Here is a 16,170-nt window from a genome sequence, read left to right as displayed (position 1 = left end):
ATGGCCTTTAGCTAAACAGAGATATGAAGCGTGTGCGCTATCAAAGCCAGCAGCTTTCACAACACTGTGCGAAGGGTTGACCAGAGCCGCGACCTGGATACAGGAATCTTACCAATCCAAGATAACACACATTATCAGACAGCAAGATAACGGCACATGATAAATCCAAGATCCAAGGCCCTCTGGATGAACTTTACCTTTCTGAACACCTTCAAGCAAAGTCTTCATCATCATCATCATTATTATTATTGACCAGGAACAACAGGGGCCGGTTTCACAAAGATAGACTTTGACTATGGTTTAGATATAGTAGATAGTCAGACATCTAAATCAGACCGTTGCACAAAGCACTGAAGACTCTGACTATCTTAAGTAGGACTACACTGCAATGCATTCTGGGTAAAATAAGACACTTTTCAAAACAAAAAACATGGCGGATCGAGTAAGCACATTCAACCGCTCAGTGCAGTTTACCCCAGCGGAAAATATGTGTTTGTTGGAGGAGTATAACAGTTACAAGGACATTTTACTTGGGAAATTTAGCGGAGAATGTAGTAACAAGAAGAAATGTTTAAATTATGAGCCATTTTCCCTTTTCTTTTGGCAGTTTGTAATGTGACTGATTGTTACTGCTGGTTGCCAAGGTAACAGAGTCTGAGACCTCAGTTAGCCTGGAGGTAAGGGGTCTAATTGTTTTGGTCTAAATTAAGTCAGTCTTTATTTTTGTGAAACAGTCTAACTTGCATTAGACTAGTCCATGAGCAAATGTTAGACTTGTCTAACACTATAGACCGGTCTAAAACAGCTTTGTGCAACCGGCCACAGGTCTCGTTTACAAAGCCGTTCTGACACAAATCTTCTGATTCATCAAAATCCAAATTTTAGCATTTACCATAATAATATATAACAAACTGAATTAGATAAATGTGAAATTAAACTTCATTGATGAACAAAAATGATTGAAATCAACCGAAAGTCTATTTAACTTTTCACTGTCCTGAGCACCAGCAGTATTTGTCTGCACGTGAAACATTTTAATTGGATCATTTTCATTCGGCCAGTTTATCTCTCTTGCATTTATGAAAACGACTAACCTGAGAGTCTAACCATCACACGTCATTCCTGCACATATTATTCACATACACACACTTTTAATTAATGGGCGGGGCTTATGTTAATTGTGAATGAGAGAGCACTCATGACTGGAATTCATTATCATACATTAAACAATCAAACCTGAGGTTTAGGAAAGATTTGTGCGAGAAATAAAAAGCAAATATGATCAAGGATGGAAGAAGGCTGCCAATAAAACAACATCGGCCGACTTCTGGATAGACTTATGTTTATGCATATCTAAAAACCCTAGATTACTAACCCAAAAAAGTCATGGTTATTGATACATCAATGCTCTCTTTATCTGAGATTGCATCTGAAACACACAGTGAACATTCAACAACATATGAACTGCACAACACACATAAGATCAGATGATTAATTGCCAGTTCATGAATCCGTCCTGTTGAGACTGAGAGACTCAGAACAGAAAGAGCTCCGCCTCTAGATTCTGATTGGACGACACACCCGTGACACTGATGTTCTGATGTGTCAGTGGATTATTATTCTTCATAATCTAGTCATGTTGTTTTAGACAGAACGAGTAATGTATGATCGACAGTGTTTGAAATGTAGCGCTCAGACTCAATAATACTACTAGTAATTCATTACATTTATATAGTGCTTATCTGGGTGCTCAAAGCGCTTCACATAGAATCTCCTCAACCACCACCAGTGTGCAGCTCCACCTGGACGATGCGACGGCAGCCATAGTGCGCCAGAACACACACACACCAGCTTACTGGTGGAGAGGAGACAGAGGAATCAGTATATGGGGATGATTAGGAGGCCATGATGCCCAGGATGCTGAAGGACATCCTGGGATTTTTAATGACCACAGAGAGTCAGGACCTCGGTTTAACGCCTCATCCGAATGACGGTGCAGTATAGTATTGATAGTATAGTGTCCCCATCACTACACTAGGGTGTTAGGACCCATACAGACCCCAGGGTGAGCGCCCCCTGCTGGCCTCACTAACACCTCTCGAGCAGCAACCTGGTTTTCCCAGGAGTCTCCCATCCAGGCACTGACCAGACTCAACCCTGCTGAGCTTCAGTGGGAGAGCAGTCTTGGGCTACAGGGAGATATGGCCAAGATCCTGAAATGATCATGATTATTACTCTACTACTGTGTGGATGATGGGAATAGCACACACACACACACACACACACACACACACACACACACTCAGAGAAGCGTTACATCAGTTCCCGGTCTTGAGAAGCACTGCTTCCTCTTCCTCATTATAGGCTCCCTCAGATGATTCACCATCCCGTCAGCAGCCCTTTATAGTGTGTGTTCAGGGGAAGTGACGTCACACTCACAGCCTAACTAGTGAACATGGCCCCACAGACGAGCCCTAAAGCTCCTTCAGACGAGGCAGTGTTCTGGAAGGGAAGTGAGTGAGCGCACCTTTCACACACACACACACACACACACACACACACACACACACACACACACACACACACACACACACGCGCACCTTTCTCCACCAGCTGCCTCCAGCGTTTGGCCCACTCGCTCAGCTGCTGAGAGTAGCTCTTCTCGATGCGCGCTCGCTCATGAAGGCAGTTCATCATGTCATTGCACAGCCGGTTCCCGTCGTCCACGCGCTTCACCACACGCTTGTAGTTCCCCACCTGACACACACACACACACACACACACAGATGCGTTACACACACGCTAACGGCCAACGGGACACGTCGGGTAGAAAGACACGTACCTCCCAGAAGCTGTCGCTGGAGACGTCCACCAGAGAGTCGTGGAAGTCCGACATGCTGGAACGACAGGGTTAAAAACATCAGTCTCATCACTGATCTCAAACAGAGCATATTTACACACAATACAGTGACAGAACGCCGACGAGATCAAACCACAATCCCCTTTCCCCATTTTACCTGTTCTGGGTTACATTTTTACAATTTAGTGTTAATGATTAGGCTAAATTAAATAATACTTTAAATTATATGAAACAAAAAAACATGTCTAAATAATAAAAAAATAAAATGTAACGTAAAGTTTAACAAACATTGCATTTTAACCCATTTTAATATTTATGGATTCCATTTTAATGGATTAATTAAGTTTTAATATTCAAAAAGTATGTCAAGTCAAAATAATTCATAAAACTTAAATGTTTAAAAACTTTAAATTACAGTTTAAAAAATTATTATATTTATAATGTATTTAAAAAAAATTAAATATTAGTGCACAATAAAATGTGTTGACTTAATTTGTAAGAGTTTACTATCTAATGAAAATTTATTATCAAAAATTATGGTAATCAAATTAAGGCATAAAACATTAATTTAATTGATCTTTTAAAATGTAATCAACAAAATTTTTTGATATTTCTTACATTTTTATCAAGCAAAGTGCGGCACAGCGGAGGCTTACAGTTTCAATTATAACAAATTGTTGAATATCTCACACTAAAAGTCATCATGAGAGGAAAGTTTGCACTACTTTATATTGTGTTGTTAGTTGTTGTACTACTAATACTATTGTGCCGTATATCAGAGCGAAACAAGAACAAATGTGGGCGGGGCTTGACTGTGTCCGTGGGAACTGATAGGATGGTTGTGGTTTGCTATTGGTGGATCTCATGTGAGTGACAGGTTATAGCCCCGCCCTCATCATCAGAGAAGAAGAGATGCTGCTGTTATTCTGATTCAAGATTAACACAATAATAATAATAATAATAATAATGCAGCCCTGCTTTTAATGGTGTGATTTATTAAATGGTGCAAATCCCAGAGCTCTGCATACAGAACTGGAAATATGAACCGAAAACACAACTGTGTGTGTGTGTGTGTGTGTGTGTGTGTGTGTGTATTGAGTTTCAGTTGTTTCATCTGAAGCTGAAGTTCAGATCGCTGTGAGCGACACACACTCTTTCCAGGGAAGTGATGGAAATTCCTGCCATTCCTCCAGCGGTGTTCTTGATCCGCTTTATCACACACACACACACACACACACAGAGTAAACTCATACTTTCCACGATTAATGACTCAAACAATATTACATAATGAGATTATTTCACAGTGGGAAAGAGGAAGATGGAAACTTCTAGACGCTGATCTCTTAAAGGGACACACACACACACACACACACACGTCTTCTGCTGTCGAGAATTACACAACAGTTATTGTTCTTCAGCTGATTTAAATACATCCGTGTGTTCGTGTCTCCGCATGTTTCTTACGTGAGGTCAGAGGAATGCCACATTCCCAAGACACTTATCAGCACTTGATACACACTTATTATTAAAACCATATCTATGGATTCAACACAATACGTTAGAGAAGAAACACACGAACCCGCCGACTTTACTCTGAAACCGATCTGTCGATGAGTGAAACTCCGGCAACCCAACAGTTACTAATAATATTACATGTCTGCTCATCAGAAACGTGACAGTGAAGCACTGAGCTTGAATTGAGACGCAGATGAAATTAACTTTTATTGACAACAGTAATGTATTTTTTTAAAAGTGTTTGTTTGCTACGAAGTGTTGGATTTCCTTCATCGTTGAACTTTTAGTTTTACAAATCATCACATGAAGCCTCTGTTATACTTTCCGCGACCGCGAGGGTCCGTGTGACGTCATCGGGGGTGCGAGCGGAGCCTCCTTGCGGACAGCCGCGTACCTCCCATGTTTTGTGACCGCGCAGTCAAAAAGGCGCGCGTTCATTAGGTTAAAACCGCGAAAGAGATGGAAATAACATGGACGCCGAATTTGAAAAAAAAACACGAAAGTATTATTTTTCACGCAAGCCTGTCGGAAGCGTTTCCAGGCAAAATAGAGTAGGAAAAGATTTTTTATGTCATTTTGGCACGAATACATATTAATAAATGTCATTTTTATGTTTGAAAGTGTCTAGGTTTTGACATAAATGCAAATATACACTATAAATATTAAACATACTATCTAGTGCGCATGCGTTGAACGCGTTCACCGAGCGGACCTCAGCAGAAAGTATAAATACAAGTAGTCCGCGTCCGAGCTGTCGTGTACGCGTCCAAACTGGAGTATAACAGAGGCTTTAAACTGAACATTAACGATTTGCATTAAACTTCACATTAATAATTTTGATCATATTTGGCTAGAGTTTTAAATATGTGTAATAATAAGTGTGAAGCACTTTAAAAAGTCCTTGAATTTCACTCCCACACTCTGCATGAACCCTATAATGAGGAACAGGGCCATTTGAAGGAATTTGGGGGCCCCAAGCAAAATGGACATAGACACGCAAGCACGCACGCAAAGCCTACACAGGAACCACAGCATAGCCATATAGTTCACCCACACTTTATATAAATAAAAAATGTTTACAGTGCAAATACTGCTGTTGCATATACTGTGCTTAAAATTTTAACATTTTCAACAATTGAACATTTGCAGTAACCTTGAAGTAACTGTTCAAGATCCATTGGTAACTTATAAAAGTAATGTCATATTTGCATAAACTGTCACTACCGTATCCCGTTACATACAAAATAAGCTATGAAAAAATCATGTTCCTGCCTCTTTCTGGTTAAATAATGTTTATAGATGGGTTACAAAGTATTTATTAAGTAAAAAGACTGTTTGCTAACAGTTAAATGACAATTAACTAAAGATTAAATAACTAACAATTTACCATCTATTAATGATGGTTATAAAGTGTTACCGAAAATATATGTTAGCATTTCCATATTTTGATATTAGGAGGGAAGCTGCTTTCACAACTACCAATGCTTAAAAACATCCCAAGCTAATGTTTGATGCACGGAATTTATTGTGTGGTTTTCCTAACCCCCATTTGGTAAATAGATTATCACGGTGGAATAGTTAATATAGCATGCTATGCCACTTTCATCAAAACCTATTACAAAGCTATAGCAATGTCATGTCATTAAATACGATAAACGGTGATTCTGGAACAGATCTGCGTCTTCCTTATCCCGTTAAAAAACATATTACAGTATGTAACCATATTCCGTCCGTTCGAAAAAAAAAGTTGCACTAACTGTTCGTTACAAGCAGCATTTGCCGTCAGGCAGGTAGCTAACATAAACATATTTTTGCTAGCTTACCTGTTGCAAAATTACACCATTTGTACAAGAGAAGTAGAGCTATTTTATCCAGTGTAATTAGTGGTGCTTTTTTGAAAGCATCACTATTGTTATTGCTCATACTTATTATTATTCTTTTTATTATTCTGGACAAAAGTTTGGCGCGTAACTCGCCCCGCACCATTTGTCACAGACCCCTGAGTGAGGTGTCAAATCGACCGGCTCATTGAGGAGAGGTGTGCTATGACTTTTCTAAGCGATCAGGTGTACGATGTTCGCACAGCGGACGAAAAAGCGGCCAAAAAAGTCCCATTGACTTTACATTGGGAGTTCTAAAAATATTTGAATCCCAACCGACGTTTTCACACACACACCACTCCAAAGGGCCTGACACCCCTGCATCTCTCCCTCTCTCTCTCCCTCAGAGGATTTATATTATCAAGCAGCCAATAAGTAATGGCCTAAAATCTTCATAGCCACACCCTAGCAACCAGTTTCAGCACCCTAGCAACCACTAAGAGCTCCATAGCAACCACCCTAAACAAAAAAAAAAAAATTTTTTAATTTTTTTTTATTTTTTAAAGCAATTTTACTCTCGTGGCCTTGCGATATCGCTCCATGCTGGTGCCTATTCGGCCATAGGCACGAGGCCGCAGGCCGAGTGCCGTACAGAAGGCACTCGTTATTAAAGATTTTAAGAACTCTCTAAAAACTCCATAGTAACCATCTTTGACAACTACCAACCACCTAGTAACACCATAGCAACTAACAAAAACACCTTAGCAACCACCCTGAACACCATAGCAACGTCTAGAAATGCTCTAGTAACCACAAAAAACTCTAGCAAGCACCCAAAACACCCTAGCAACTGCCTAGCAACCACCCAAAACACCTAGCAACCACCCAGAACACCCTAGCAACTGCCTAGCAATGCCCTAGCATCCACCCAGAATACCATAGCAACTGCCTAGCAACACCATAGCAACCACCCAGAACACCCTAGCAACCACCTAGCAACGCCCTAGCAACCACCAAGAATACCCTAGCAACTGCCTAGCAACCACCCAGAACACCTTAGCAACTGCCGAGCAACACCATAGCAACCACCCAGAACACCCTAGCAACCACCTGGCAACATGCTAATCAAGCTGGCAACATGTTAATCAAGCTAGCATCATGCTAGCAACATGCTAATCAAGCTAGCATCATGCTAGCAACATGCTAATCATGCTAAAATCATGCTAGCAACATGCTAATCAAGCTAGCCTCATGCTAGCAACATGCTAATCATGCTAGCATTATGCTACCAACATGCTAATAAAGCTAGCATAATGCTAACATCATGCTAATCAAGCTAGCATCATGCTAGCAACATGCTAATCATGCTAGCATAATGCTAGCAACATGCTAATCAAACTAGCATCATGTTAGCAACATGCTAATCATGCTAGCAACATGCTAATCAAGCTAGCATAATGCTAACAACATGCTAATCATGTTAACATCTAGCTAAAAACATGCTAGCAAAATGCTAGCAACATGCTAATCAAGCTAGCCTCATGCTAGCAACATGCTAATCATGCTAGCATTATGCTACCAACATGCTAATAAAGCTAGCATAATGCTAGCATCATGCTAATCAAGCTAGCATCATGCTAGCAACATGCTAATCATGCTAGCATAATGCTAGCAACATGCTAATCAAACTAGCATCATGTTAGCAACATGCTAATCATGCTAGCAACATGCTAATCAAGCTAGCATAATGCTAACAACATGCTAATCATGTTAACATCTAGCTAAAAACATGCTAGCAAAATGCTAATCATGCTAGCATCTTGTTAAAAGCATGCTAGCAACATGCTAATCATGCTAGCATCTAGCTAAAAACATGCTAGCAAAATGCTAATCATGCTAGCATCTTGTTAAAAGCATGCTAGCAACATGCTAATCATGCTAGCATCATCCAACCAACATGCTAATCCTGCTAGCATCATTCTAACAACATGTTAATCATAGTAAATCATGCTGGAATGTGGTAAATCGTAGTACATCATCTTAGAAACATGGTAAATCGTGGTAAATAATGCTAAAATGTGGTATATCATGGTATCACAACATGAAAATTGTGTTAGCATCTGCCCAGTGGCGAATTTTGCCACTGCAAGCACCACTTCACATTTTCTTCAGGAAATGTACATTCTAGTTTATCACTTACTATCTTGTTTTACCGTTCTCTTCTTTCTTTTCTGGCTTCCTGAAGCATAATTCGCTTCATGATGACTGCCAGAGGAGGTTTTGTATTTTGCCGGCAGCAGAGATCACGTGGTTGGCTGGCTGGCTGCTGTCAGCGACTACTGAGGGGGGGCCCCCTTGAGGGGGATCCCGATAACAGTGTCATTGCACTTTACTGCATTGACTATCAAAGGGGCGCTCACACAGTTTGTCATTGCAGTTTATTCTTAACCAATCGTTGTCTTGGGGCCCCAGGCCAGCTCGGGGCCCCAAGCAATTGCTTGGTTTGCTTGTCTTGTCGCGACGGGCCTGATGAGGAATGTACAAACATTAGCCTGTTCGGATAACGATAACATTAAAGTTGAACATATACGTCCGATATTGATAGGGCTGGGTAAAAAAATATCGATTTCTCGATTTTATTCGATTCTCATTTTTACGAAACAATATCGATTCTTAAATCCCAAGAAACGATTAGTCATCCTGTTTTCAGCTGATGAATGGAATATTGTAGCGCGCATCCCATCCAATAAATCGCAATAATCTTTGTGCTTTGTTATTATTAATATGAAACAAAGTCTCAGATTTCAAATTACGTCCATTTTCTTACGAAATTCAAAAATATAAAAACCGTTTTGGCGCTGTGGCGTGAGATCGCTCTGGCTCATCTCTAGAGAAGCAGCAGCGCGGAGCGCACATGATCTTCTCTTCCGCCTTAATAATACCAGTTACAGCGCGAAATAAACATGAATGAGCATCTGAAAGTGTGTTAAAGGGTAAGTACAACTTATCGAAGTCCGTATCATGTGACATGGAGTCGCTCAATCAGTGTTTCAACCGAAAGACGTTAGTAAACAATGTCAGGTAACGTCACATTTACCTCAGAAAAACCATATCCAGTGACCATAAACTCGTTAGTCAGCTAGAAAAATTAACTCTAGAGAGGAGCATTTTGTTAAATATATGGCACCATATTACATATTCATTATAATTTTTAATGTTCTTCAATATTTAATGCATGTTTGAATAAATCTGGAAAGTTTTTTTATGACAGCCACCATTTAAATTAGTATATAATTTCATATAACTTTATTATTCTAAAAATAAATAAGTGTATTTTAAGTGTTTGTATACAAATCAGTTATTTTTTATCTTCAATATTATAGTAGGCTAATGAAGCCTATAGGCTACAACTGACTCCCATAGTTTACAATAATAGTTAAGAGATTTGTTTTTCTTGAGAAAATTTGCAATGTATTGTCCCCGATATCCAAAATAATCGATACTGAATCGAATCGAATTGTGAAATTTGTGTAAATACCCAGCCCTATTCGTGCATCCCTATATGTTTTACTCAACCTGTTCTTCAATATTTAATGTAGCCACGAAAACAAGTTATTACAGCCACAGTTTATGTTTCAATTAACTGGAGAAGAAAAATTATTTTGTTATTAAAAAAATGTACACAAAAACTGCCTTATGTGCGATTATCAATATCTATATCTCTGTCTAATCGTCTGTGTGTCAGTGTAATGGTGTATGTGTGTGTGTGTGTGTGTGTGAGAGAGAGAAACTGCTGGTCAATCACAGCTATGGCTTCATTGTGTTCAGTGAGCGTCATGTGAGCTTCACACTCCAACAACAACAACAACAACAACAACAACACACTGATGCGGTCCCACACACTCACACACACACACACACACACACACACACACACACACACACACCTGTGTGACTGCTGAACACAGGAGAGGAAGTTACTGCACCCCACTGACCTTCACGGTATGAAACGACACCTCTCGAAGACTCGTGATCGTGTGATCGAGTGCTTTAGTGCCTGATCAGTGTTTCAGTGAAGTGTGTTTCTCCCACAGGGATGTAATCAAGCGTTATAGGAGCATGAACCAGACCAACACACACACTGTCGACTGATGAATGGAGTCACTTCCAGAGCCGACTGCTGCGCTCTATTATGTGCTGGAGTATGATTCACGACTCAACCAATGCACATTCACACACACACACACACACAGCTCATATTAGTCCTCAGATTCTCAATACTGAGCTGTACACGAGGTTTCACACACCAGAGTCATACACACACTCAGCAGTGACGACTGCATTCATTCTGATGGGTGCGCTGACGAGTGATTGACAGCTGAGTGGACTGATGCAGCTCACACACACACACAAACACACACACACACACACACACACACACACAGCTCATATTAGTCCTCAGATTCTCAATACTGAGCCGAACACGAGGTTTCACACACCAGAGTCATACACACACTCAGCAGTGACGACTGCATTCATTCTGATGGGTGCGCTGATGAGTGATTGACAGCTGAGTGGACTGATGCAGCTCACTCACTCACACACACACACACACACACAGCTCATATTAGTCCTCAGATTCTCAATACTGAACCGAGCACGAGGTTTCACACACCAGAGTCACACACACAGCAGTGACGACTGCATCCATTCTGATGGGTGCGCTGATGAGTGATTGACAGCTGAGTGGACTGATGCAGCTCACTCACACACACACACACACACACACACACACACACACAGCTCATATTAGTCCTCAGATTCTCAATATTGAACCGAACACGAGGTTTCACACGCCAGAGTCACACACACACACTCAGCAGTGACGACTGCATTCATTCTGATGGGTGCGCTGACGAGTGATTGACAGCTGAGTGGACTGATGCAGCTCACTCACTCACACACACACACAGCTCATATTAGTCCTCAGATTCTCAATACTGAACCGAGCACGAGGTTTCACACACCAGAGTCACACACACAGCAGTGACGACTGCATCCATTCTGATGGGTGCGCTGACGAGTGATTGACAGCTGAGTGGACTGATGCAGCTCACACACACACACGTGATGTTTTTCAGCGTCACACATCATGAACACACACACTGAAGCAGCTGGACGCACATGATTAATAACCAACGGCCCTCTTATGCTAAAATAACACTAATCATAAACCCACTGACTTCACTCAACTAAAATCCATAGTGATTTTTTTATATATTTTTAGACGGTCCTATAATGCCCTTTTACGAAGTCTTGATTTAGTTTTTGGGATGTACTAGAATATGTTTTCATGCTTGATTGTACAAAAACCGCATTATCCTCCACATATTGTCCATTATTGCAGCTCCTCTCCCCCAGTCTGGCCGACAGAAGCCCCACCTTCAGGAATACTGCGCTGTGATTGGTTAGCAGTGTGCTGTGATTGGCAGTGGAATGTCCCGCCCCCTTCATAACCACGAGCTCTACTCTAGTGTAAATATTAACGATGGATCAATTTCAAACCGAATCGAGCCGATTCAGACCCTGACAATGTTCCCGAACGAGAGGATTGTTATCCACCTTTCAATTGTGGTATTTGTCGGAAAACTAAGGTAAAACAAACAGTAATCGACCACAAAACCATGGTTATTATTCCTAAGGAGCGGTGAACCGTCTCACACAGAAGCAACAGAAAACAAGATGTTCTCCGTAAAATGAGCAGCGCACAGATAAACGTTGAGGTTATATTGTTCAGCAAGTGTTTAAAATTAATCTTAACCTCTCTAAGGGCGTTTTCAGACCTAATGATCTTTTGTTTGTTACGAAACGGGCTCAATTTGTTAAAACGTTCCATCTTCTTCTTGGTTCACATGTGAGTAAAGCTGTCCTCCTATTGGTCAGCGTTTCCTCAAGATGAGTGACAGGTTCGCTCCATGAGTTTATCGTTTCAATGAGGGACATTACGACTTCATAAGATCTGGAAAAAGCTTGTTGTAGTCCAAACAAGCCGTTCGTTGTAGTTCTTGATTGTGGATTCTGTTAGATATAATATCTCCCTTTGACACTGAAAACAGTTGAAAAGTGGAAAAGCATAATAGGACACATTTAAGTTGTTTGTACAAACACAAAACGGCTTGACTGAATGTTTTTCATGAGTCATGAGTGAGTGACATGACAGAGCAGGAAATGATGTCACGGCGAGGTCAGGTCATGTGGTGCGGCTTTCAGTTTATTTATATAGTTTTTTTATATATAGTTTTTATGAATTAGATTTAGTTATTTGTAACTTCAAGTTAAACTAAATGTAAATGACAGCTGTTGCCTTTGTGATGTGAATCTTTCTTAGGCTATATCTTAAACCGATGTAGACACAGAAGAAAAGCATCTGGAAGAGTTACAACACATTCATCTATTCTCACATGTTTGCTTCGCATTTCTTTACAGATTTATATTAAAATTATATCACCGACTAGCTCTAATCTGACACATGTGACAATAAAGCATAAAGATATTAAGATATTATAAACAATGACAATAATTTAAAATAAAATTACGGGCTGTGAAGTTTGATTATAAATATGAAACCTGTATAAACTTACACTAAAATGTGGTCATTAATTGATTGGATTTAAAGTCATAAACACTTTTCGGTTCCACTTTATTTCAAGGTGTCATTGTTACCACGTATTTATATAATTAACTTCTGAGTAATATTAATTAACATGCACTTACTAGTTAGGTTGCATGTAATTATGCATAATTTACTGTTATTACTATGGTAAACATGTAACATTTTTTACATGTTTACCATATTTATGAAGTTTGTTTATATCAGCGAACTTCAATGTAACAGGGATGATCTCACTGTAATCAAATACGCTGATGACTCGGCTTTAATTAAACTGTTCGACCTGTTTTGAGTATATTACAAGTCTTGAACAACGGTTTGAACATTGAGAAGATAAATGAATTATGCTGAATTATGCATTCGTTATTTTAGCAGGTGTAAATGTGGAGCAAGTTGCACATTTTAAATATTTAGGTATAATTATTGATCACAAACTCTCATTTCAGGAAAATGTGGACCATACACACAAGAAAACAAGAATATAAGATTATATTATAAGATAACTATAAGAAAACAAGACAGCGTTCAGGTCTGAGTTTTAGCACTGATAGGAGGATCCTAACTACTGTTCTCAGATCAGTGATCGAAACTATTTTAACTTATAATATTGTTCCAACAGTGAGACAGGAGACAGGTGAGACAGAGCCTTAGGTGTATGAATGTGTGTATGCATAAGCTTGTGTGTGTGTATTTATGCAGATATACTGTATTCATGTGTTCTGATCATGTTTCTGATAGAGTTAAACGTGTGCCCCCGTGTGTGTTATTATGTGGTGTGTACAATGTGGTTGTACAGTGTTGTCTGATGTGTGTGTTTTTATGCCAGTGTTAAAGATGAATTTCTGTCCAGTAAATCTGAATAGACAATAAAGTCAAGCAAACCAACAAACAACGTGTAACAAGAACACTAAAATAAAGTGTTACCGCATGTTTTCCCATTTCTAACTCCCGCTAATAAAGGGGTTTTCATGTACTTTACATCAGTGACAGTAATAAAGCCATGCCATAAGTGGTGTGTGTGTCCAGGTCTCCACCAGGTTAAATCAGTTCAAACACACATTTCTAAATATATATGTACAAGACCGTGACGTCACTGATGAAGACCGTGACGTCACATCGCAGCGTTATGAGGTCACAGCGACAGATGATCGATCAGAATAACCGACTTAAAGACCCAGAAAGAGCCAACATGAGCCGCGGAAAAGCTCCACACTGCCCCGCCCTGCGAACACACAGCTGTCGGTGTCGAGTACGCGTGTAAACACACACACACACACACCCGGCGCTGTGGACGGAGATATGAGCGTCTGAACACCCGCAGTGTGTGTGTGTGTGTGTGTGTGTGAGAGAGAGAGAGAGTTTGATCCGATGATCGACAGACTGACTCTGATCAGCAACGGACGCGTCAGAAAGTTTGCTCAGACTGCGCGGAGAGTGTGTGTAAAGTGTCTGAATCACAGCGCACGCGATGTTTCTATCGTTACCTGAGTGTGTGTGACAGTCCCGATCCAACGCTCGCGTGTCTGTGGATGATGTGACGCTCGCTGCTGACTTTCTCCGCTTCTCATCGATACATTCAACGACTGCTGTAAGCGGAGCGGGGGCGCGCCTCTCTGACGTCACATCCCCTCAGCGCGCGCACGAGCTCGTGCTATTTTTACCATAGTAGAAATAGAGTGCCGAAGTTATGACGTCATTTTGTAGGACAACCTGGAAGTTAGCGGCGCATGGGTTCCCTCGATCGAAAAGCAATGCATTTTCCCCATAGACTTTTGGAAAATCGCAAAAAATAAGATCTGTGTTCAACAAAGAGTTGTGACCCTAACACGTTTTGTATATCAAGATAATCTTTACAAGCTAATCCAAAATGTATACATTTTGAAGCCTAAATAAAGCCGTCAGATATAAAATGCTAACAGTAGGCTATAAACGGACTACAGCACACCATGGTCGCGGATCAACGTCATCATCAAGCTTCCTCAAACTTTATTTTAAAAAACACGCTCGCTCATTATGATCTGCGCTGTGTATGAACCTATTTTTTTACAGTCTATGGTATGAACACTTATCCACTTTTTCATGAGAAATATTGCCCATTCGTTTTTTCCAAAAATGTTAGAAACTAATTTTGTTTATGCGTGCCTTTCTGAGATTTTTTTTTAATCTTTTGTTAATGTTTATTCGTTTATTATTTTGTTAGTTTATATAAACCTTAATATTATTTTCTTTGTGATGAAGATTATTATGCCTGATCATTGTGCCCCAAATAAACTTTAAAGATTATCTTTCACTGTATTATGTTTGATTGTATGTTTACATACCATTTGCTAATTCGCCAGGAAAAAAACGCGCTTTTACCATCTCAGAAGCACTAACGTTATGGCCGTATCAATGTCCAGTCCTTTTTCTTAGACGATAGAAAAACCATAGATCGAGGAGAGAACCACTATAAATCTGGACATGAACAGTGCAGCTTAGATGCTGGTTTACTTGCCGGTATTGTAAGGGCCAGCATGAGGGACCAGGTTAATCGAGTCTCGGTAAGTAAAACTAGGGAGAGATAGAGGAGTTATAATAGTGTTCTATGTATTTAAGATAACTATACAAATAATCTCTGAACAAGCATAACACAGTTAAATTCCAAACATTTAATATAATAGTTGTATATAATTATATATGTTGAATTTAAAGAGAATTGTCCAATAGCAAATGCTTATTATAATATATTATAATTAAACCATATATGTTCCCTAAATAAACCACATATACTAATTTTGTTAACATTTTCTATATATTTTTACCTGGTAATCCACAAGCCCCAATGTGAGAGCCTGTGTAGTAAATGTTATCTCACATTCACATTACTGTGAGCTGACTGGAGTGTAGTTACAATAGTATACAATAGTTTAATATTTAATTTGTGTGTCAGACAGGCAACTTACAGTGCATTAAGGCTATACATATCTGCGTGTTCTCTGGGAATTGTCCACGTTTATATAGCACATTAAATATAGTTTAACATTTACTACTAAAATAACAAAGATTAACATTGTTACCTAATGCCTTAACTACCGGTAATGCTGTTTACAAATACAATCATATTATTATAAGTGGGTAAAAGCCAAGTTCACAAATATCAGGGTGCAGGACCCACCCTTTCTATAATTATATCCAAACAAGTTACAATAAAAGTCAATAAACCAGGTATTATTTTGAATATTTTAATTAAACATTTCTCAACGTAACGTTAGCCTTTAATAAAACTGCAGCGGATCTAATCTATTAAACAGTGGCAAAGTAAACAA

The 16,170-nt window shown here is 39.6% G+C and overlaps 1 protein-coding gene across 7 annotated transcripts in view; it reads right to left on the bottom strand.

The window, feature by feature from the left end:
* The window catches only part of pacsin2 (protein kinase C and casein kinase substrate in neurons 2), a 31,851-nt gene extending 17,346 nt beyond the window's left edge, over positions 1 to 14,505 (bottom strand). For 4 of the 7 annotated variants that reach the window (XM_084112257.1, XM_084112258.1, XM_084112259.1 and 1 more), the window contains exons 1-3: positions 14,350 to 14,505; positions 2,843 to 2,897; positions 2,601 to 2,757 (exon numbers count right to left, since the gene is read on the bottom strand). In XM_084112257.1, the coding sequence (XP_083968383.1) occupies positions 2,601 to 2,757; positions 2,843 to 2,896 (211 nt within the window). In that variant the 5' untranslated portion in view covers position 2,897; positions 14,350 to 14,505. The remainder of the gene's footprint in view (positions 1 to 2,600; positions 2,758 to 2,842; positions 2,898 to 14,349) is intronic. The other 3 variants (XM_084112261.1, XM_084112263.1, XM_084112260.1) reach the window with 2 other exon arrangements.
* Positions 14,506 to 16,170: the final 1,665 nt, after the last annotated feature.

Source organism: Abramis brama (genome assembly GCF_963993115.1).
Source record: "Abramis brama genome assembly, chromosome: 4".
NCBI classification, from domain to species: domain Eukaryota; kingdom Metazoa; phylum Chordata; class Actinopteri; order Cypriniformes; family Leuciscidae; genus Abramis; species Abramis brama.
This window is presented reverse-complemented; position numbering and strand designations above follow the sequence as displayed.